This window comes from Myotis davidii, unplaced genomic scaffold (assembly GCF_000327345.1).
Source record: "Myotis davidii unplaced genomic scaffold, ASM32734v1 scaffold78, whole genome shotgun sequence".
Taxonomy (NCBI): Eukaryota; Metazoa; Chordata; class Mammalia; order Chiroptera; family Vespertilionidae; genus Myotis; species Myotis davidii.
The window spans coordinates 4442496-4467724 of NW_006290305.1; the positions used below are offsets into that span (position 1 = coordinate 4442496).

The window sequence follows — 25229 nt, forward strand, 5'->3', positions numbered from 1 at the left end:
TTTTACATAACTCATGAAGCGATCCCCCCATAAGTCTAGTATCCCCCTGACACAATATACTAGTACAGTTATTACAATACTATTGATGATATTCCCTATACTGTTCTTTATATCCCCATGACTATTTTGTAACTACCAATTGGTACTTCTTAATCCCTTGACCTTTTGCCCCCATCCTCCCAACCCTCCTCCCACCTGGCAGCCATCAGTTGGTTCTCTGTATCTGAACTTGTTTCTATTTTGTTTGCTTATTATGCTTTTTAGATTCCACATGTAAGTAAAATCACACGTTTATTTGTCTTTCTCTGCCTGACTTATTTCACTTAGTATAATACCTCTATGCCCCTCCATATTGTTGCAAATGGTAACACAGAAAGATGAAATTAGATACACAGAAAGATGAAATTAGAATAGAAGCAATTTCTTCTTAGTCATAGAACCATAGGGCAGCATTAGTATGAAAGGACCTTAGAATCAAGGCATAGTTTAATCACCAAGTTTATCTGGGTTTGAATGTGCTGTTTGCCTGTTTTTTTCCTGGACCAACTTGACTCATCCACTCAGATTCAGAATAATAAGCATTTCCTCAGCACATACTCTACACCAGTGGTTCTCAACCTTCCTAATGCCGCGACCCTTTAATACAGTTCCTCATGTTGTGGTGACCCCCAACCATAAAATTATTTTTGTTGCTACTTCATAACTGTCATGTTGCTACTATTATGAATCGTAATGTAAACATCTGATATATAGGATGTATTTTCATTGTTACCAATTGAACATAATTAAAGCATAGTGATTAATCACAAAAACAGTATGTAATTATATATGTGTTTTCCGATGGTCTTAGGCGACCCCTGTGAAAGGGTCGTTCGACCCCCAAAGGGGTCGCGAACCACAGGTTGAGAACCGCTGCTCTACACTCTGCCAACACTGGGATAGGCTCTTGCACATTGCTTTGAATGTGATTGCAACTAATGCTTTCTGCATTAAGATAAAGGTATAAAGAAAACCAACATTGCCATTGTAATCAATTTAACGCTCATTATTTTTACATCTTAACTGTTTTAAAAGAAATTAAAATGTGTGGAATAAATTGCATAAGATGCCTTACCTCCGCTGGAATAACTACAAAATTGTGGAGAATCCTTTTGCCTCTGCTAATCTGGGGCACCGTGAAAAGCAGTGAAGTAATTAACATGGATGGGAGTGGATAAGAAACAGGGTTTATTTTCCTCTATGCTCAGTTTACAGTGGTGGTCCTAACAGGATGCACTTTTCTGTCAGAAGAAGCCTGTGCTAAGAAACTTGCAGCCTTGACTGATGGTTGGACAGAACCTTGTTCTGTTGCCTTCTATGGGCCACCTTCAACTCCTACAGATGGAAAAATGATTGCCTGAATAGGGATAACTCTGGATGGGGCTCAGTTCTGTAGCTATTTTTTCTTCTTTCCTTCCTTTCTTCCTTTTTTCATTTTCTAGGATGGTATCTTTAGCTGATGTAAATACAGAGATCGAGTGTGTTTGGAAAACAAACCAAACTGAAAGCTCTAGAAAAGGCTATGATTTCATATTTTGGAATGTCATCTTTTTTAAAAATATATTTTTATTGATTTCAGAGGGGAAGGGAAAGGGAGAGAGAGAGATAGAAACATCAATGATGAGAGAGAATTGATTGTCTGCCTTCTGCATGCCCCCTAATGGGGATCGAGCAGGCAACCTGGGCATGTACCCTTGACCAGAATCAAACCTGGGACCCTTCAGTCCGCAGGTCGACACTCTATCCACTGAGCCAAACTAGCTAGGGCTTGGAATGTCATCTTGACATGAAGCTTTAAAAGGGGCTAGAAAACACATAGGAAGGAAAGATAAGACAAATTTCACACAAATACTTCCCTTTATAAAATATACCAAAAAAAGTATACAGGAGGGTTCAAGTAAAAGATTGGCAATACACTAAAAATAAAAAGGACTCTGTGTTCTTTTTACTTGGGAAGAACACTCTGTGAGGGACGTCCATCAACCGGTCTCAAAAAATAAATAAAAAAACAAGGTGAATGAAATGTGTTTTTTTAAAAAAAAATGTTTTTATTGATTTCAGAGAGAAGGGGTGAGAGAAAGAAAGAGAGAGAGAGAGAGAGAGAGAGAGAGAGAGACATAGAAACATCAATGATGAGAATCATCAATGGGCTGCCTCCTGCATGCCCCCTACTGGGGATCAAGCCCACAACCTGGACATGTGCCCTGAATTGAACCATGACCTCTTGGTTCATGGGTCGACAACGCTCAACCACCGAGCCACACCAGCTAGGCTGAAAAGTTAAAATTTTGTTTAAAAAGCACTTTTATTGAATTTCTTCATTTTCAGATTGATTCATTTTTATTACTCAAAACAATAACTGATAATCTGCCTTTATGTACTTTCAGGTTCAGGAATGATCATTCTGAAGAAAAAAGTAAATGGTTCCATTATCAATATAAACATTAATAAATGGGGTAGCATCAAGCAATGCCAGGTAGGTTTTATTTGTTTATTATCAATATTTCCCCCATGATATTTATTATGTTTGTGTTTGAAGAACCAAATTAGTTAATTTTCAAGTATCCTTGGTGAAATAAAGGAAATATTTCACTAGTGTGAAAGTTTTCACTATCATTTGGAAGAGGACTTATTCTTCCCAAAATTCAGGCCTTAATTTTAAAAGATTTAGATAATACTTAAAAAAAAAGATTTGGATAATACTTTTTAAAAAGTTGACCTGCAACACTCTGTCTATTGTCAGGGACAGAGTAGGTTAAGAATTCATTGTGTTGTGTTCTGACCACTACACACAGCTTCTGGTATCTATGGTCTATCAGGGGTCCTCAAACTTTTTAAACAGGGGGCCAGTCCACTGTCCCTCAGACTGTTGGAGGGCCAGACTATAGTTTAAAAAAAACTATGAACAAATTCCTATGCACACTGCACATATCTTATTTTGAAGTAAAAAAAACAAAACGGGAACAAATACAATATTTGTATTTGCATGTGGCCCGCGGGCCGTAGTTCGAGGACCCCTGTAAGTGAAATTGGAGTAAGGGAACATAAAATAACGATTGCTATTGTTTACATATAATTTTCATAAGGAGGAAACAGTACATTTCATAGAATACTGTTTTAAAAACCATTGATCTTATTTTGAGGAAGGAGTAGAGAATGAGAGAAAATTAAATGTAAAAAAATATGTACTTGTGCTGAACCACTGAAATGTCTAAAAACCATACTGACTAAACTGACCTACTGAGGCATATAATGGAGGTAAGATGATAACCAAATGCATAGCTTTTGAACAACACAGACGACATTATACAGGCCTCCTCCTCTGCTGCTTTCCCAGAGAATACTGAGATAAAATTTACTGAGGTCTAGCTACCAGAGACAGGTAGTCGTCATGTACCCCAGGCTAGCATTTGGTACACAACCTCTATTTATTTTATCACGATCACTGAAAATTATACTGGGTAGATCACTCAGATAGTTTTGTCTTTGGATGTCCAGTAGCTGAAAAGTTGGCGCTCGGTAAATTCTGCTGTTTAGAGATCACCATTTAAAGGGCCAAATCCTATTTCCCCCTCCTTCCACCCAGAATTGCTAAAGTGGTAGGTGTCAACAAGACAAGTATCACAGCAAAACTGTCACAGATTGAATCAATTGGGACCGGTTTCTGTCTATAGTTCATAAATTTCTAACGCATCATTTTGAGAGTTGGTGTTTTATTTTAAGAATTCATGTAAGGGCATTTATCAAGGGAAGGAGAGAAATCGATGACGGCTTTTTAGCCTTTGCTTTTAATTATTCTATATTTGACAAAATTAGACATACACCTGGAATTATAGATTGTATTCCAATCTTTATTACTCTTAGAAGTTTAATATTTACTATACATTGTGTTCCATATCTGAGAGGGAAGTTTTGGGAATAGCTATATATAGAACCCATTCTTTGACACAGAATTATGAACTTCAGGAGATCTGATTCCTTCTAGTGGTTCTCCACCTTCTGGCCCTTTAAATACAGTTCCTCATGCTGTGACCCAACCATAAAATTATTTTCGTTGCTACTTCATAACTGTAATGTTGCTACTGTTATGAATCGTCATGTAAATATCTGATAGGCAGGATGGTCTTAGGCGACCCACAGGTTGAGAACCGCTGCCTTAGACTGACCCTTCATTGGTGAAAGCCACAATGCAGGGAGGAACAAGCTGATGAACGATTTAGAATTCCCTCTCCTGCTCAAGAGACCGGACCCCCAAAGTGGTGTCGCGGAAACAAGTCCTTGTCTCGTTCTGCCCCGGAGGGAGAGGATAGTGTGAAATGGAGCCAGCAGATCTAGGCTGAGCGCTCACTCCGTGCTCGGGAGCTTGAGCTCATCAGTCACACACACGCGAAAAGGGGGAGGATAAATTCTGTGATCCGGCACTCAGGTGAGCACCTGCTACTTAAGGGAAAAATCATCATCGCAGGCCCGTTCTTGGAGCGCCGCCGACATGCCCGGTGCTGTGCTAGGCTCCTGGCATTCCTCGTTCACTCCGATGATTCCGAGCGGCAGCGATCGTCCCTCCTTTCACAACGGGCCACCCGCCCGCTAAGTCGATGGCAGCATAGAGACCCGAGCGCAGGCCCGCCGCCGGCTGGAGGGTTTCCGCTTGGATGGTCGTGTGGCCCCGGCAGGAACGACTGTTCGGTGGGCGAGTTTCTTGAATGCAAATACCCAGCCCTCCGTACATATCACATTTCCAGCTTTTCCTCGAGATGGGAAGTTTTAAAAGAATTGGTTCTTTTGTGTAAGAAAGAAAAACTTGGACCTTGTTTCCAGAATAGCGTCAGGAAGGACTTGTGCGTTTCCCATGGGCTCTCCCAGCCTCCGAAGGGGATTGGGGGTTTGCTCTGAGTTGACGTGATGACCGTGGTGGGATTTCTGATGTAGCGAGAGGAAAAGCCCGCCGGATGCTCACATTTACTTGGATAAGACATTCCGAGATGGCTACAGTTTGAAATCGCTCTTTTAAATACTCTGTAATTCATCCTTAGTATTGTCTATTATGGTTTTCCTTGCCCAAACCAAGCTTAATTTTTAAATTCCTGGGGTGTTGTTTTTTTTTTGAGTGAATTAAGGGGAATTCACTATTTAGAAGGATTCTATAAAAAGAGGGATTGTTTTTAAAGTAACTGAACCATACAAACTTACCTTTTGCTAAGTATGGATTTGTTTTTGTTTGGTCTTTTTTTATTTTTTCTTAAGTAAAAAGCTCTTAAAGGGAGCCGTCCTCATATAGTAGACAGTTTTTATATTTCACTTAATGTTTTACCTTAGTCCACTAACCTGCCTGTGAGTGAGTTTATAATGTTATTTAAGGCAGCTGTTGATTTCTTGCAGTTAGGTTTAGAGAGGTGCTTCTGGTGGTTGTCTCGAAACAGGGGCTTCTCATTCTTGTATTTTGCTTCAAGACTTTGTAAATAGAAGATGTATTCATTCAGCAGAGATTTAGGAACGTCTGGAGCAAGAACTTCTGCATATTAATTTATTTTCATTTATGTGCCATGTACTCTTACAGGATGAGCTGCAGTATCACTTTTGTCTTGTCTGACCCTAGGGAACATAGTCTAGAGGGGAAAGCATACCTGTGAAGAACTCAACAATGATTTATTCATGAGCCTCAAGACTTCTGCTCCGTCCTGAGGATATAGCTGTGCAAAGGATGGTCACCGTCCATTGCCCTCTAGTGGTTTATAAGCAATTTTAATGTAAGTGTGATAGTGAAGGCGTCAGAGGCAACATAGCACAGTAGTTAATAGACAAGATGCTAGAGCCAGACTGCTTTGTTCCAATCTTGGCATTGTCATTTTGGACAGACTCCTGTAACTCAACCTGTCTATGCCTAAGATTTGTTATTTGTAAATAGCCTATAAGTATTACATACCTTTTTGAGATGTTCAGTGCCTTATGTAAATGAATGCATGTAAAGCACTTAGAATAGTTCCTGGTAGCCCTGGCCAAGTGGTTCAGTTGGTTGGAGTGTTGTCCCGTATACTGAAAGGTTGTGGGTTCAATTCCCAGTCAGGGCACATACTCGGGTTTAGGCTTCGATCTCCGAATGGGAGGCAACCAGTCATGTTATTCTTTCACATCGATGCCTGATGTTTCTCTCTCCCTTCCTCTCTCTCTCTCAAAAAAAAATAACAGTACCTGGTAAATAGTGCCTATTCTATGTTCATTATAAATAAAGTATAAGGAAGCTTAAAAGAGAGCAGAAAAGAAAATACTGATGGTTGAGTATTACACTATAGAATTAATATATATTTACAAGTGCTTTTAATGCTTACAGTTAATTTTTTAAAGGTTCTGTTAGTTTCCAGTGTGTTTTAATTTAGGATAAAATGCTAGACATTTGAAGGCACAGATAGTTTACTTGCATATGTATAATTTCATTGAAGACTTTATTAAAATAATTGTTTATTGTTCTCAGTTGTTAGTTTTTATAGGTGATACTATCATAGCCCTGGAAACTTTGCCTTACTCGTTGGTTCTTCTGGCTGGTCGAAGAAGTAAAACAACATACAGCAGATCAACAGGAGAAAATCAGATTTTCACATGTGCATTTTTTCATAAGCATAAAAATTCCAAAGACAATGAGGCAGAATGGGATATAGATGTCATTTTGGACAAAGGTGAAGTGGGTAAGGGCAACTCATAGGGATTGAGAAAGTAGCAAATGCATTCTTGTTATGCTACTCAGAGACAACAGGACAGAGGGAAATCTAGGGAACAGATTTTTTCACAGATCCTTTCTGTCAACCACACTTAATTTATATGTGCAAAAGTGAGTATGCTAAAGTGGTAATCCTAGAGTTCCCTTTCTGAAGCAGGTTTTTCCATCTGAATCCCTTAGAGAAGAAAAGGGGGAGGTTATAAAACAAACACAAAAAAAACACTTCCTGAGTTAGTTGGGCTTTAATTGTTTGCAGCTCAAAGTAATCTTTATGCCAGGGTGACACATCCCAGGGAGAGCTCCCTACCCTGGCAATACCTTTACCCAGAATATTCAGAAACAAGGGGTCTTTGAATATATGGCCAGTTGAAGAACCATTTGCCTTCTATTGTGAGGGGAGAAAGAATGAGAGAAATTTGCCCATGGTGCCTAGATGGAGGGCAAGATGTTTGGTCAGGGGATGAAAAAGCTTGTCACATCCTGGAGAATCTGGAGAAGGTAGAGAACCAGAGATGTCCGCAAGAATGGAGCTTGGGCTCCCCTTACAACTAGGCTATATCTTATGAGCCCACTTTCTGTCTCAGGCAAGACTGGTACGGAGGCCGGCCTTCAGAGTAGTGCACCAGGTTCTGCCACTTCTTCCAAGCTAGGTCTGAGTTGGCCTTGAGCATGGGAAGAAATTATTTTCTAGCTAGGCTCTACAATCTTGATTGTTTTTCCTAAATGCAGAACCACCTCCAGGACCTAGACTAAGGCAGAAGAGAGGATAAATGCTATTGTACTGGTAATCTGCAGCTGTGGAGACTAGGAGAGGACCTAGGTAGGGTGTATATCTTGAGTAGGAGTGAATTGCCAGACCTTGGTAAGAGTCTCAGGTCTTTTGTTTTGATTTGTTTTATTTTAAGCCCTAAAGTCTATGTATAGAGTCAGTAGAAAAGTGGGTGGAATAGGTAAAAGGGTTAGTCAAAGACTGTCTTGACTGATACCCCAAGGGAGAAAAAGAAACAAAGTTCTAGTATGTAAAAAATGGTGCATTGTACAGGGTGGGACAAAAATAGGATTATAATTCTGAGTACATGGAACCCAGAGTTTATTTTTGTATTATTATGTATTAATTATTGTATTTTTCACATGAACAAACTTTAAACCTATTTTTGCCCCACCCTGTATGTACATATAAAAATATCATAAAGTTAAGTAAATAAAATTATTATTAGGAATTAACTTTAGGAAAATAATGCAATAAAAATGTGTTTTAGTTTAAAAGTAATACTTTCAGTACTGCACATGAAACATACTTTGAATTTCAAAGTGAAAACAAGCCAGTGATTCCATTGGAATAGGTGACTTCAGAGTTGGGTAAACCCTTTTTGTTCCTTGAATAATGGGAAGCAATGTGAAATAACAGACTTTCAGAGAAAGATATTTTAAATTTCTTTTTTAAAGGGTAGATTATTGATTTTTAGAGAAAGGAAGGGAGAAGAGAGAAACATTGATGTGAGAGGAACATTGATTGGCAGCTTCCTACATGCCCTGTACCATACGGGGGTGAATCAAGCCCCAAACCCAAGCATGTGCCCTGACCAGGAATGGGACCAGCAACTTTTCAGTGCACAGGACAACACCCAACTAACTGAGCCGCACCAGCCAGGGCAAGACATTTAAAATTTTTATTGTCAGTTTTCCAACAGTTGCTAGATTTCTAAAAGAGGTAAGATAGACTTAAAATATAGTAAGATTTGCCCTGGCCAGGTTGCTCAGTTCATCAGAGTGTCTTCCCAATACGACAAGGTTGCCAGTTTGATCCCTGGACAGGGCACATACAAGAATCAACCAAAGAATGCATAAATAAGTGGAACAACAAATAAGTATTTTTTTCCCCTCTTTCTCCCTTTCTCTCTCAAATCAATCAAAAACAGAAATTTTAAAAAGAGATAACAGTAAGATTTGACAAGTTAATGCTTATAAAAATAATTTCATTGAAGGAGTTTGATTAAAATTTACATTTTAAGAAAAGAATACATTGAAGAATGTTTTAAATGAATGATACAACACAATATTTTGTAGTAGCTTTCATAAACAGACTATTCATAGCAGCCCTGTGATGTGTAGGCTGTAGTATTCTGATATTAATTAAATAAGTAAACTGATATGCAAAGGGACTAAACTATTTTCTCGGGGAAAATTCCTAAGTACCAGCCAGAATTTTAAGCTAGGCTTCCTGATTCTAAAATATTGTATTTTAAATATTGTCTCTTTTAAGAAGAGTTTATTGCCCAGTTTATAACATCGAGCAGCCCAAGTTTCTTACATAGGCAGTTTGTTTGAACCTTGTTTAAAATACCCTTGAAGAGTAATCTAGTATGCTGCATGTGGTTTAATTTAGAGATAATTAGAATGGATGTTGGATATAATATAGCTTATTTCATTTTTATGTTAACTTTTCTTTCAGCTGTAATTAGCATGATGTTAAAGAGCTTTGGGAGCTATATTATGGAATATGCCATACCACAGAATTTTCCATATTTCTTTAAGCTTTGGAATCCTTTTACATGAATCACAACTAATTGGGTGTAACTGCCTATACTGCACTCTGACTACTTTTAAAAACCTGAAACTAGTTTTGATAAACTTCCTTAAATCCTTGCCACCTGGGGAAGTGCTGGAGCCAGGGAATCAGTCAAAAATCCTAGGAAGGTGCCCTTGGAAGTCATGATATTTATAAATGTTGTTAAATGGGGATTTGGAGAAGTGAGTCATAGGACTTGGTAGCATGTTTTAATGGCTACCAACAAGACTGGACAGGAGAAATCTTTATTTAGATTGAATATACTTGATATCCAAGGAAAGACTGCTTAAGATGGTTTTAATGATACCCACATGTGTATAGAATCAGTTAATGATGCCTTGAGTAACAGTTCCCCGTGTAGACTTTTTTTAAAACAGAAGGAAAAAGCAGGGGAAACCCTTTGTAAAAATATACATGTTGGCTGCCTGGGATTGTAGCTGCACACAAACCAACCCATCTAAATACAGAGGTTTTTGTTTATTCTTCCTGCTTATGAACGATAAATACCTCTTATTAAATAAAGTTCATTCGTCTGCTACATATGTTTGATCACTGGTTTATTTTATTTCTGGTCCTTTTATCTCAGTTCGTCTTCTCATCAAAATAAAGAATTTATATTTATTAAACTATTATTACTTCACTCCTATGTTTGCCTTATATTTTGGAATTTTGGATTTTTCCTTCTTGATGGCAAACAATTTTTGCCATCAGCTACATGGTGGGCAGTCCCTAAACTTAAATTAGGGTGTTTTGCTGTTAGCTTGGATCTGAAAATAAGCCTAATTTTTAAAAATTTTTATTGATTGATTTTAGAGAGAAAGGGCGGAAGAGAAAAAGAAAAACATCAATTTGTTTTACTTATACATTCATTGGTTGATTGTGTTTGTTTTTTTAATGTTTTTATTGATTTTTTTGTTGGTTTTTTTGGAGAGAGAGGAAGGGAGAGGGAGAGAGAAACACCAATGAAAGAAAAACAAAAAACAGAAGCATCAATGAAAGAGAAACATCGATCATCAATTGGGTGCCTCCTGCTTGGTCCCACTGGGAACCAAGCCTGCAACCCTGGCATGCGCCCCAACCGAGAACTGAACCAGCGACCCCTTGGTGCATGGGACAACACTGAACCAACTGAGCCACACCGGCCAAGCCCATTGGTTGATTCTTGTATATGCCCTGACCAGGAATCAAACCCTCAACCTTAGCACATCAGGATGACTCCTTAATCAACTGAGCTACCTGACCAGAGCTGAAAAATAAACCTAATTTAATGTTTTAGGGAGAAGAGTGAGGTGGCACATCTATGGAATTTTGACTAAGGAGGTTGAAAGGCCTGCATTACCTATAACTTCTAAGAAGCTGTTTTTGTACTGATCTTTCTGGCCCATCACCTAATATTTCCTTTCTCCAAAGCCATCCCCTGACTCTCCTACGTCAAGTCTTAGCTCCTTATCCCCTTAGATTTAGAAGCAGACTTGTTTTCTGGCCTACTTTATATCAGTTTGGTTGATATTTGAGCATTTATCATTCTATAATTCTGAAATATGTCCCAGGAAAGTTTTGTGTAGGGGGAAGGAGCACTGGGCTTTGTAAATCTTCAGACCTGGGTTCAAATTCTGACCTTTGCCGCTTATTCATTATGTGATCTTGAGCAAGTTGCTTTTCTCAGCTGTTTTCTAAATGTATTTCATTGGTTTTTTACAGAGAGAAAGAGAGAGGGATAGAGAGTCAGAAACATCGATGAGAGAGAAACATCGATCAGCTGCCTCCTGCACGCCCCCCACTGGGGATGCACCCACAACCAAGGTACATGCCCCTGACTGGAATCGAACCTGGGACCCTTCAGTCCGCAGGCCGACACTATATCCACTGAGCCAAATTGGTCAGGGCTCTCAGCTGTTTTCTGTCTTTAAATGTTAATGGACTTTAGGATTGTTTCCAGTTTTGGTCTATTAAAAATAAAGCTGCTATAAGCATTCTTTGTATGAATATATATACTCTTTCTCTTAGGTATATACCTAAGAGTGAAATGGATGATTATCTTTTTAAGAAACTGCAAAACTTTTTCAAAGTGGTTGTACCATGTTACACTTCCACCAGCAATGTTTAAGAGTCCCAGGTGCTCCACACCATTGTTAGCACTTGGTGTGAGCTTTCTTTATTTTAGCCATTCTATTAACCATTTGTACGCCATAAGCGTTTATAGACGCAAGAGGCGGACCTTTTTTAATTAAATTCAAAATATCATGGCAGTTAACTGGTTAAATGTGTAGTGGTGTGTTTTTTTCTGTAGTTTGAATTTGCATTTCCTTATTGACTAATAATTGCTCGTCTTTTCATGTGTTCATTTACTATCTATCTTTTTTGGTGAAGTGTTTAGATTTTTTGCCCATTTTTTTATTGGGTTAATTGTTTTCCTATTAAGTTTTGAGAGTTCTTTATATATTCCAGATACAAGTCTCCTCTTGTGACTTGCAAATATTTTCCAATCTGTGACTTGTCTTTTCATTGTCGTGATTTGCAAATATTTTCCAGTCTGTGATTTGTCTTTTCTTTGCCATAACAGTGTATTTCAAAGAGCAAAAGTTTTGAGTTTGATATTCAACTTATTGTTTTTTACAGATGCCCTTTATCAGATTGAGAAAGTTCCCTGAATTTACTGACACCTTTCTTGAAATTAGGAATGGATGTTGGATTTTGTCATTGCTTTTTCTGCATCTATGATGTTTGTTTGATAAGTTTAAAATGAATTATGTTGACTTTTTAAAGTAGATATTGTGAATTTCTCAGTGCGAAATTTCAAATACACACAAAAGCCAATGAATCAACATATACTCAGTATACCCACTACTTAGCTTTATCTTTCATCTATCCCTTCCTACAACATCTGAACTTTTGGCGGAGTGAGGGAAGAGGTAGCTAGAGTACTCTAAATACATCCCAGGTGTTATTTTATTTTAACTATAAATATTTCACAAGGGATATACTTGGAAGTGTCATGTTCCAATCTATAAACAGTAGGACTTCTAAGGTTACGGTAAGATACAGTAATTTATGAACTTATGATTTATGGTTTAAATGATTAAATTCTTTAGACATTTGCCTCGCTAGTTTTACTGTAGTAAAGCACATCTGTATAATTACTAAACCCATTTTCATTTTAATATTGATCACCAGATTAAGAGAAGCAAAATCTTGTTTATTTTTATCTTGTTAAAGTACGTTTCACCTTTTTGGGTCAGCCTTAATGCTAACAAAGGAATATTGGTAAACAAAAGTTTAATGTTATATTGGTTTGTTATATCATTCTATAGGATCACATAAACTTTAAAATTTGAGTTGTGCTACACCTTTGGTGAGCCAGTTATCTCAGAATTACTGAAATCAAGAACTGGAGGATAGATTGATATATTAATTTTTTTTTATGTTAAACATGAGAAAGTTTAGGCCCAATATGTCACAGACATAAAGGTGAAATGTTGGCAGAAGCTAGAGTATAACTTGGACCTTACAGGTTTTAATATTCTTTTCCTGGGTACCATCTAACATAGCTCTTTAACTTGCTGCAAAAAGAAGATGGGAGGCATTTCTGGATTTTTGTTGTTGTTGTTTAAATTACCATTTATTGCCCTGGCTGGTATGGCTCAGTTGGTTGAGTGTCTTCCTGTGCACCAAAAGGTTGCTGGTTCGATTCCTGGTGAGGGCACATGCCCAGGTTGCAGGTTCAATCCCTAGTAGAGGGTATGCAGGAGGCAGCCAATTGATGTTTTGCTCTCACTTTAATGTTTCTCTTTCTCCCTCTCTTTGTAAAAATCAATAAAAAATATTAAAAGTAATTAAGTAAAAAATTACCACTTACTGTCATACTGTATGTTGGACATTGTGCTATATATAACCTTACTTATAATATTCCCCTGAGAGCTATGTAGTCCCACAAGTTTACAAAAGTTGTACTTCATAAGGCTTATCTAACAGTTCATTTGCTCAGTCACCAAACTTGAAAGTGGTAGGTTAAATTAAAATGTGACACAATATCTATTATTTTATTTACTACTTTATTTATTACTGTGCTCTTACTGCCTTCCAATTTTGGCTTCCCTTACATTACAATTTATTTGGCTCATTTAATCTCCTGAAGATTCCAGAGTATATAAAGGTAATAGCCTGTTCTTTAAGTATTTGGTGAGTAAAATCCTTTTTTCCTCAGTAGCTCCTGTCTGTTATGAGAATGTTAAAAGCAAAATATATTCTTTTGTTTGTTTTAAAGCACTCATGTATGAGGGAACCAGTCATTGGAGTAAAAGTGGGTAAGAATGAACCAGTGTCACCCCAGTAAATTCAATTTTTAAAAAAGCGGCTAAGAACGTTGATGTGATCTGATGGGTCTTTCATTGTTATTAATCCTCACCTGAGGATATTTTTCCATTGATTTTTAGATAGAGTGGAAGGGAGGGGGAGAGACAGAGAGAAACATCAATGAGAGAGAGACACGTTGATTGGTTGCCTCCTGCACGTGCCCTGACCAGGGCCAGGGATTGAGCTTACAACCAAGGTTTTTGCTCTTGACCAGAATCGAACCTGGGACCCTTTCAGTCCATAGGCCAATGCTCTGTCCACTGAGCCAAACTGGCCAGGGCTGAACCTATCACTAGGAATGACCTGAAGTAGTCACTTCAAAATCTTACTGCTTAATATATATTCAAATTTATATACTGCTTTGAATTTATATTCAAAGTCAAGATTTGATAAAAATAATTTTTACACCTATAAAAGTAATTTAAAATTTATCAGCATAGTTTTTGGTAGAAATAACTTCCAGACTTCAAATAAATTCAAGACTTTATTCGGGGTTGGTGGTAATTTGGACCCAGATTCGCTCAGATTTTATATTTGGATTAACTGTGGGGAAAAAAGAATTACTAACCAAAATAATTGGGTTAATAGATTATTAGAAAAATATTTACTCGCTGAAGGGAACAAGCAACACAGCTATAATGTATGGGAGATCCACGCATGCAAGTGCTTTGATAAGCTACATATTTCTCAGATTGTCAAATACTGTTTAGAAAGCATGATCTTCAGTGTAAGTTAACTTGTGTACATGTGATGAGTGAATCCATGGCCTTGGTAAAACTACTTAGTAAAGGAGTGTACGCTTAGGAATAAAGGGCCTCAGACTAGACCAGTGGTTGGCAAACTGCGACTCCGGAGCCACATGCGGCTCTTTGGCCCCTTGAGTGTGGCTCTTCCACACTCAACTTGTGCGCATGGGCCACAAAGTTTCAGTCGCACTGTACATGCACACCCGCACGTGGTATTTTGTGGAAGAGCCACACTCAAGGGGCCAAAGAGTCACATGTGGCTAGCGAGCTGCAGTTTGCCGACCACTGGACTAGACTCAGGGAAACTAACAATCAAGGGTGAATTTGCAAAGGAGATTCCAAAAGAGAAGTTTAAAATTATTCTATGTGAATTCAGAGATTTTTCTTCTTAGAATTAGATCTCCATTTCCTTAACACTATTATTGTTCAACTCTTTTGGATTATGTGGGCGGGCACTTAATAATAGGGGATTTATAGAACTTTAAAAACAGAAAAACATAGGAAAGGTTACATTTACCTGGGTGGGGAGGAAAATAAGGCTTCAGTTTGAAAGAACATGAATACATTTTAAAGGCAGATGGATCATGTGAATAGAGAATTAGTGTAGTGCATGTCAGTGACTTGACACCAGAGTTAGTTCAAAAGATCTTTATCTCACTAGGCAAGGAAGACAGAAAAAGTGGATTAATATGACATAGAGTCTGTTGTTGCTTATAATACTCATCCTTAAAATTATATATGAATTCAAGCCTGACAAACTCAATTTGAATCTTTTAGTATCTTTAGAACAATTGAACTCAGGTCTTAGGGAGTTCAGAATGAACTAGAAACACTACTGGTGCTACTTTGGATTTAAGTACAAATATAAGTGAATAATTCCAGTGTAAAGCATATAAATGCATTCTTATTGCACAACATTATGTAGCTAGTTTTGGAATTAAGGAAGTGATATGCTTACTAAATAAATGGAATAAAGGTTTGATGGACAATGTAAAAAATAAAAAAGAAAGAATTGATTTTGGTAGCTAATTGGAAAGCAGATAAATACACTGATATCTTATTTATGTGTATACTTTAGGGAAATGTTTTTTGAAATAGTCATAGAATGAACTTTAGCAAATTATTCTTGCTTAAATTAATTGAGATTAAACATGCTATAGGACAATTTCATACATGTAAAAGTTTCATTGGAGAAATGCATGGATCATCTTTCTCCTTTGCTAGTGGGTGTAAGGGTTCTTATGATATCTCTTGAAAAAGAATTTTCTGAGACTCACACAGGAGTATGAGTGATTTTTATTTGGGTGGAATTACATTTGGTTTCCAAAGTCCCATTTTCCTTAATCCAGTCCTGGAAGATGTGCAGCTGGGGATTCAGTAGAGCTAGAAGCAGAGCCAGAGTCCAGGGTTTCTGTTCCATGGTGGAGCTGGGTCTGGTGTAGCATCAGGCTAGTTGTAGTCCATTAGTCAGTTGTATGGAGGGTCCACATGGTGTGAGCATGAGAGTCCTGCAGCCAGGAGAGCAAGAGGCAAAAGAGCCAAGAGCGAGAACTTTGTTTAGGAGATTAAATATCTTAAATCTTCCCATATTTGCAGTGGCCATGCCTACTCTGGCCAATCACCTATCCCCAGGTATGACTGACAGACAAGTACCGTCCCTATTTCACCCAGGCTTTACTGGGCATGTATCTAGACTGCAGCTTCTTGACAAAATAGTACTAATGGCATCCCCAAAATATTTGGCCTTCCCTTTACTCCTTTGCAGTTATGCATTACTAGGTTAAATTACAACAGTACCATTAGATCATTTGTCAGGATTTTGTAAACATTTAATATTTATATTTGTAGGGAAGGTTTCTGATAAACATATTTCCACGAAGTACAAATTGAAACTTGACATACCTGTTTGCTTAAGGCTATAAGGTCCTTCAGATTTGTTTTTCTTTTTTGTTAATTTTTGTCCCTAAGCAGTGACTTAATTGCATTTCTGCTACATCATTAGACCAGGGTTGGAAATTTTCTGAAAGGGCCCGATAGTAAATACGTTAGGTTTTGTGGGTCATATGCTGTTTGTTGTACCTACTTAGATCTGCCAATGTAAGGTGAAAGTGCTACTGGAGAAACAAATTTCTCCATCGCTTGTGGGAGCAGGGTTCTTACAATATCTTTAGAAAGTGAATTTTCTAATATTCACATAGGAGAATGAATGGTTTTTATTGGCATGGTGTTACAGTCCTCAGGTTGTAAAATCCCATGCCCCTTAAACCAGTCCTGAAAAAGGTACAGCTGAGTTCCAGAGCCAAAAGCAAGACCAGTATCCAAAGCTTCTGTTCCATGTTGCAGCCGGGCCCAGTTTGGCATCAGGCTAATTAAATTCCATTCGTGTGTTGTGTGGAGTCCACATGGCCCACACAATATGTGCCCTGTTGCAATAGGAGTCAGCTGCAAACAGCAAGAGAGCCAAGAGCCTAGGCAATGATGGCGAACCTATGACACGCAAACTCATTTTTTTGGTTGATTTTTCTTTGTTAAATGGCATTTAAATATATAAAATAAATATCAAAAAAAAGTCTTTGTTTTACTATGATTGCAAATATCAAAAAATTTCTATATGTGACACGACACCAGAGTTAAGTTAGGGTTTTTCAAAATGCTGACACACCGAGCTCAAAAGGTTCGCCATCACTGGCCTAGGGAGCAAACTTTCTTTGTTCGGGAGTTTATTCAGATTTCATGCCCTTTCAGTGGCCACGCCTATTCTGGCCACTGACTTGCTTCCAGATGTGACTGACAGACAAGCACCTTTCCATGTCACTAAGACCTTACAGGGCATGGGTCTGTTGTACAGTCCCTTCTCCCATGTATCAATGGGGAAAAGACTTGTAAAGTGTTAAATTAGCAAAGCTGTATAAAAGGCATGCCTATATTACTTAGGCTTCCCTTTACTCCTTTCCTGTTAAGTAATAGCCAAGTTATTACCAAGGTATCCAAAGCAGTTATAGACAATACATAAATGAATGAGCATAGCTGTCTTCCAATAAACTTTATTTACAAAAACAGACATGGGCTAGTTTAACCTGTTGAACACAGGTTGCCCATCCTGCACTATACTGTGGTAAGTTCAAGGTCTGTAACATTTTTATTCTTTAGCCATCAAGTGTCCAGCACACAGTAGGCCTTTATTGCATACTTGCTGGGTGAGATGAATCTTAATTTTTCTGGCCACACTAAATAAACCTAACTTGCAGTCAAATAATGAAATAATTTATTTTAAATTAAACCATTACTTTGAAAACTTTCAGCTCTACACAAAACATTCAGCCATGGTTAGCATTTTGCCAGTTTTCTCTATAATAATTTATACACACACAATGTAATGTATACATTTTTCTGAATCTTTTTTTTTAAATTGATTTCAGAGAGGAAGGGGGGGGAGAGAGAGAGAGAGAGAGAGAGAGAGAAACATCAGTGATTAGAGAGAGACTCATTGATCAGTTGCCTCCTACACACCCCCTATAGGGGATCGAGCCTGAAACCCAAGCATGTGTCCTGATGGAATGGAACCAGTGACCTCTTGGTTCACAGGTTGATGCACAACCCCTGAGGGCTGGGCCCTCACAGTACATTTTTAATCTTTTTATTTCATAGTACATATTTTTTGCTTTAAACAGTTAATTATCCTTTAAAGAGATTTTTAAAAAAATATATTTTATTGATTTTTTACAGAGAGGAGGGGAGAGGGACAGAGAGATAGAAACATTGATGAGAGAGAAACATCGATCAGCTGCCTTCTGCACACTCTCCACTGGGGATGTGCCTGCAACCAAGGTACACGCCCCCGACTGGAATTGAACCTGGGACCTTTCAGTCCACAGGCCAACACTCCATCCACTGAGCCAAACCGGTCAGGGCTAAAGAGATTTTTTAAAATAAGAAGGCCTTTGTATTTACCCATATGCTTACCATTTCTGTTGCTCTTCATTTCTTTGTTGTAAATCCAGATTTCCATCTGGTATAATTTTTTTCTTGAAGTACTTTCTTTAATCTTATAATGCAGGTCTGCTGGTGATAATATCTGTCAGTTTTTGTATGCCTGAAAAAAACCTTTATTTTACCTTTGCATTGAACAATATGAATTTCAAACATATTAGAAAGATTTCTATTTACAGGGTATATAGAGTTGGAGGTTGACATTGTTTTTTCTTTCAGTCTTCTGGCTTGTATTGTTTCTGATGAGAAATTTGCTGTAATTCTTGTCTTTCTTTTCTGTGTATAATGTTTTTCTCTGACTGCATTCCAGAATTAACTATCAGTGTTTGACATTTTATTTATTTACTAGAGGCCTGGTGCACGACATTTGTGCACTTGGTGGGGGGTCCCCTCAGCCACCTGCGCCCTTTAGCAGTCTGGGAGCCCTTGGGGGATGTCCAACTGACGGCTTAGTGCTGCCACAGAGGCGGGAGAGGCTCCTGCCACCACTGCTGCACTCATCAGCTGTGAGCCTAGCTTCTGGCTGAGCAGCGCTCCCCCTGTGGAGCGCACTGACCACTAGGGGGCAGCTCCTACATTGAGTGTCTGCCCCCTGGTGGTCAGTGCGCGTGATAGCGACTGGTTGTTCCGCCATTTGGTCGATTTGCATATTACCTTTTTATTATATAGGACAAGTTGTGATCTAATTGAATGTGTAAGTTCTCAGGTCTCTGTGATTACTCTTTTCTGATCACTGTTCTGTGATCACACCATACTGAGTTTCTACAGCCTCTTGACTCATGTTTCTAGAGGCAATTTAGAACATACCTGTAAAAAAAAAAAAAAAGAGGAAGCATCCTTCTGTTGTTCGTGGCTTCTGAATTGATTCTAAGATTCTCTTGTGATTCTTTGTACCATTCCAGACTCATAAAGGGCAGTTTTACAGAAGCTGCTTCAGACAGGCAAGGGGTGCTTTTTAGTTTCAGAGTATTATAAGGAGTATTTCTGATGTCTCTGATAGTTGGTGTGGATGACTACAGCTCAGAGTCTGATGTGATTATTATACCTTCAGCCCTGGACTTTGTCTCACAAGATGAAATGTTGACGCCACTGGGGAGATTGGACAAGTATGCTGCAAGTGAGAACGTATTTAACAGGTATGTGAATATTTTTTTCACTAAAGTAGAAATGGAAGGTTGGTTTTTATTACATTAATTTCAGGAGGGAAAATAAAATTACCCAGTTTAAAGTAGGTATTATTAACATGAGCAGTCGGAGTCTCTAAGTTCTCTTAATAATCATAGCCATGGCCTCTTTATAGTTGTTTGCTCCTTGATCCTAGAAAGCATACAGCACTCTTTCTTTGCTTTTTGGCAAAAAAAAAAAGAGAAACCGTTGCTTTTTGCTATTAGACATAATTTTGATATTCATATAAAGAAATTCCTAAGGAGTACCTTATTCTTTCAGCAGATGATGTTGTATACCTACCTTATGCCAGATGATGTTCAAGGGAATTGTGACATGCAAGTGACTAAGATAACGCTCTTTCTAATGCATTGTTTCTCTTATGGTCACAAGACCACCTGTATCAGACTTTTCTGGGAAATCTGAAAGTCTTTGCTTAAATTTTTTTTGAGTATAGATGTATAAAAGTCATTTAGTAAAAATATGTAAAGATGTTTTATATAATGAATGAATAAATTTTCCCATTGTTGTACTTGAAAATTACTGATATGAATTTTCAGTGACTTTAGAAATTTAAATCAGTTAGGTAAAGATGAAAAATATTTTAGTGAATATTCAATTTCATCTTGTTAAAATAAAATCCATGATGGCATATGTCACTAAAGGAATTAGGGACTTAATATGTGCTATCAAATGTATAATGAAAAAATTTCTTTGAAACTATGTAGATTCTGCCTTTTGAAATTCTGAATGTTAACTATTGATGCCACTGAACACTATGTAATTTTTTCTGTGTGTGTGTAGACAAATGGTGGCCCGGAGTTTGCTGGATACATTGAGGGAAGTCTGCGATGATGAAAGAGATTGTATTGCTGTTTTGGAAAGAATTAGCAGATTAGCTGACGATTCAGGTATATGTTTATGCAGAGAAAGTTTTCATTTACCAAATTTGTGTTTTTAAAACTAATGAAAAACTTAGTGTAATAAGAAATTTCTTTAAAAATTTTCCTAGGTAAATTGTCTAACCTATTAGTAGCAAGAAAGTAAAAAACTATTATTAAAATCCAAACATCTTATAATAGACCCAATATACAACTTTAAAGTTAAGGTATATAATCCATCTTCCTAAGCAAATAAGGAGCTTAGAATCTTTAAACCTTTGTTCTGCCTTATTTTATCAACTTTTATCTTGATTTTTTTTGTTCCCCTAAATTTAGCATTTATATTTTTATGATTTTATATAGTAAATGTGTTATTAATTTCTGAATGTTGAAATCCAAAACTCTTCTGGACGTATTCATGCATAATTACCTTTAGGTAACTTTAATAATATTAGTAATAGGTGCCAAAGTTCTAATTAGGTCTGATGTAATGACTTGTGTTGATAATCCATCATGTCTGTGTGTTTGTCAGTCACTTGCATCTCTTCTATGAATTATCTATTCATTTTCTTTCTTGTATTCATTTGAACAATGGGTTCGAGGTATATTTAGTTATTAATATTTTATTGTACATTATTTTGTTCTAGGCAGTTTTGCCTTTTGATTCAGTATGTAGCATCTGTTGCCTATAATGAAGCCTTTATAAAGTGAAATGTGCTGGTATTTAGTTGATTTTGGATTTGTTCACCTTGAAAGGGCTTCCCACTAAAAATATTGTCTTTCATTGCTTTTGATCTAAAAATAAACACAACTTTTGGGTCTTAAATTTACCTAGAATTAATGTGAGGTGTGCAGTATAGGAATCTTTTTTCTGATATAACTAGCTTATTTTCTTACCATTATTTATTGGATAGTTCATTCTTTTGAAACCCAAAGATTTGAAATGCCATATTTGTCATATTTAAATATGCCATATATACTTGGGTCTTTTCAGGACTTTTTGGTTTTATAAAAAAATCTTTTAATAGTCTCCTTTAATATCACATACCTTTTTAGTCTTAGGTAAGTCTAGAAATCCTCCATTCATTGACTAAACTTAAATTAGAAGCCAGTTCTTATGACTTGTCCAAGGAGGTTTTTATTTTTTTAATTTTTATATTATTTTTTTTTGTTAAACCTCACTTGAGGATATTTTTCCATTGATATTTAGAGAGAGTGGAATGGGGGGTGGGGGTGGGGGAGAAACATCGATGTGAGAGAGACACATCGATTGGGCCCAGGATCCAGCCTGAAACGGAGGTATGTGCCCTTGATTGGAATCGAACCTAGCACCCTTCAGTCCGAGGGCTAATGCTCTATCCATTGAGCCACACTGGCTAGGGCCCGAAGAGGTTTTTAAATAGAGCTTATAGATAATACCATATTATAGTTGATGTGACTTGGATACTTAATCTTTAGCATAGTATGGCACAATGTAGGTAATGAATAAACTCATTCAGTCACTATAGGAAATTATTGCATTCTAAGTGCATACTATGAAGATACAAGCTTGGGTTGGGGGTAAGGTCCTCCTTTAACTCATAGGGTTGACCTGTACCAGTATATGATTGTGTAAAGGATTGCAGAGTTAGAGAACATCTTGTAAGACCTTTTATAATGAGAATGAAAGTAAACCTTTCCTAAATACTCTAAAGCCCAGGCAAAGATTTTATTATTGTGGGGAATGTTTGCTCACATTTTTATCATTCCAATAGAACCAACTGTGAGAGCAGAGCTGATGGAACAGGTGCCTCATATTGCATTGTTTTGTCAAGAAAACCGGCCTTCAATCCCATATGCTTTTTCCAAATACTTACTACCTATTGTGGTTAGATATCTCGCAGATCAGAATAATCAGGTAAGAGTGCCATTTACATGTTCTTAATGGAAATTTATCTAGTATGATATATGTAGAATGATCTGTTCATTTAAATATTTTTTCCTGTTTGTCACTGTTATTCTGTTTTACAAAAGACCATTTGTCTTAAACAAGCTGTGTTGAGAATTTGGCAAATCTAGGTCTCCTTAATGCTATTATAGACAATGCCTCCTAGCTGCATCCTCACTTGGTCACTTGGCTCCCACATAGGTGTCCCTCAGAGAATTTCTTTGTGAGACATTTTACAAGATGGCTTCTTTGTTCCACTTCTGTTATAACACAATCTACCAGGTTCTATCTTTGCAGTACTTGAAGAATATAGCCATCGTTTTTATTTGCATGGTTTTACTAGTTGAGATGAGAAGTCTTCAGTTTTGTAAAGTCAAGTAATAGAGTTATATCATGTATGTACTTTGCTATGTCATGTCTGTACTTTGTTTACCATATACTGATAATTTTTTCCTAGGTAAGAAAAACAAGTCAGGCAGCTTTGCTGGCTCTGTTGGAGCAAGAGTTAATTGAGCGATTTGATGTGGAGACCAAAGTGTGCCCTGTCCTCATAGAGCTAACTGCCCCAGATAGCAATGACGATGTGAAGACAGAAGCTGTGGCTGTAAGTAGAATGTAATTTTTTAAATTTAGGTAAAAATTAGTCCTATATTGACTAGTAGAAGGTGCTCAATAAATACTATGCTACATTATGTGCTATAGGGTTTATACATATATTAGGTATCAAAGTAGCCACAAATAATTAGAATTTGAAATAGAATAACTGGCTACAAGGAGATAAAGGCTTACAAGAAAAGAGGTGTGTTTTTGGTGGGCCCCATATTGTGCTAAGCAACTGGAAATTAGGTGGTTCTGTCACTGGGCTCAAGCAAGATACCCAGCAGGAAAATAAGTAACTGTAAGATATTATTATGTCAAAATGGAAAAATAAGATAGGAGAAAAAAAGCAGTGCAGTTAAAAACAACTGTATTGAATAAAGAAACATTTGAACCCCTTTAATTGCTGTTGAACACTTTTCTAGGCATTGTGTAAGCACAGTAGGAAAAAAATAGTAATACTTGGATCCTGCCCTTGATACTATGGTCTTTGGGGGAAGGGTAGTCAAGCAAGTAATTTTACTTGATGTAAATTATGGTTATTAATGATATACAGATACTAATTCATTATGCACATAATAAAGTCAAGCATAATAGTAAATTTTCTGGTTTTTTTTTAACATGGTTAACAAATATTTTTATAGAGAACCATAAAAAATAGGGTATGAATTAGAATATATAGTAATATCTGTTGCACTTCACATTTATGGTTCCTGAGTTCAGATAGTAAGAATTCTGATCATAAATTAGGAAACTGATAAATTCACCTGAAGATTTATTCAAATCTGTTTGGAATAGAGTTTACTATTTAAACCTAAAATAAAATGATAAACATTGTTGATATAAAAAAAATCAAACCAAAATTTTATGGTACTTCTGAAACATTAGGATGAATTTGATCATCTTTCTAGTCCATTTCCCTTAGAAATTTCTTGATTTTGTTATTTTTATATACTCAAGTACCAGTTAATAAGGTTAGATACTCTGGTACAGGTTAAGGTTTAGATACTTTTTTCCCAGTAATCCCATTTTTATTGAAGTGAAATTCATATAGTATACAATTAGCCAGTTAAGGTGTACAGTTAAATAACATTTAGTATTTTCATAATGTTGTACATCCACCACCTCTGTCAGGTTCTAAAACAGCCGTGGGCAAACTATGGCCCGCAGGCCGGATCCGGCCCGTTTGAAATGAATAAAACTAAAAAAAAAAAAGACCGTACCCTTTTATGTAATGATGTTTACTTTGAATTTATATTAGTTCACACAAACACTCCATCCATGCTTTTCTTCCGGTCCTCCGGTCCAGTTTAAGAACCCATTGTGGCCCTCGAGTCAAAAAGTTTGCCCACCCCTGTTCTAAAACAGATTTTTTTCCACAAGTTCCTCATGAAGGGAAATCAATTTCAGCATCATTGTTGGTTTGTATTGAGCAGAGTTTAACTTGCTCTGCTATAATTTGTGATAGGATATAATAATAGTAAAATATTATAATGACAGTAAAAAGACTATACACAGCACTGGATGAAACTTGTGATGCTCTTACAATTGGTTTACATTTACTTTGTCATGTTTTTCATTCCCTGACTTCCCAGCTGTTCTCTATCTGGGGAATAATTTATTCTAATAAATATTTGTAGATCAGTGGTACAGTATAACTTTGGATCTTTAACTTAGGGCTTGGAAATTCTTAGAAACAGCATAGAGTCAAATAACAAAACTGACTTTGGGGTTTAGGAGATGTAGGTGTTATCCCCAGTTCTAAGGATGTTTCCACTTGTTCGTTGCTAACTTACAGAAATGCATATGATTTTTGTATTCTGACATTTTTGTATCCTGCAAACTTTCTAAATTCGTTTATTTGTTCTAGTGACTTCTTTGTAGATTCTGTGGAATTTTCTATGCAGACAACTGTGTCACATATGAGTCGAGCTTTCTTTCCAATCTGTGTGCCTTTTATTTGTCTTATTTGCATGGCTGGGAGTAGATAGAATAGATGAATAGATAAATGATGAGAAATCATCAGAAATCTTTCTATATCAACTGTGGGGCAAATTTATTTAAAGAATGTTGGGCTGGTTTTCAAACAGTTCATCCTCACTTTGCCTACCACTGCATTAATTGACACACGTGCGTGTCGGGACTGTGTCCTTGCCTTCCCTGGAACCTAGGCTTTGCAGGGTAAGGATGTCGTTCCAGTATGCACAAGCTTCATTTAAAATAGTACTTTGTAAAGTAAGGACTGCCTCTG

General features: G+C 37.1%; 1 protein-coding gene across 4 annotated transcripts in view; it reads left to right on the top strand.

The window, feature by feature from the left end:
• Positions 1 to 5464: 5464 nt before the first annotated feature.
• The window catches only part of PPP4R1 (protein phosphatase 4 regulatory subunit 1), a 59103-nt gene continuing 39338 nt past the window's right edge, over positions 5465 to 25229 (top strand). The window contains exons 1-5 of one of the 4 annotated variants that reach the window (XM_006763272.2): positions 5465 to 5786; positions 19410 to 19545; positions 20378 to 20484; positions 22209 to 22351; positions 22839 to 22985. In XM_006763272.2, the coding sequence (XP_006763335.1) occupies positions 19487 to 19545; positions 20378 to 20484; positions 22209 to 22351; positions 22839 to 22985 (456 nt within the window). In that variant the 5' untranslated portion in view covers positions 5465 to 5786; positions 19410 to 19486. The remainder of the gene's footprint in view (positions 5787 to 19409; positions 19546 to 20377; positions 20485 to 22208; positions 22352 to 22838; positions 22986 to 25229) is intronic. The other 3 variants (XM_006763271.2, XM_015563593.1, XM_015563594.1) reach the window with 3 other exon arrangements.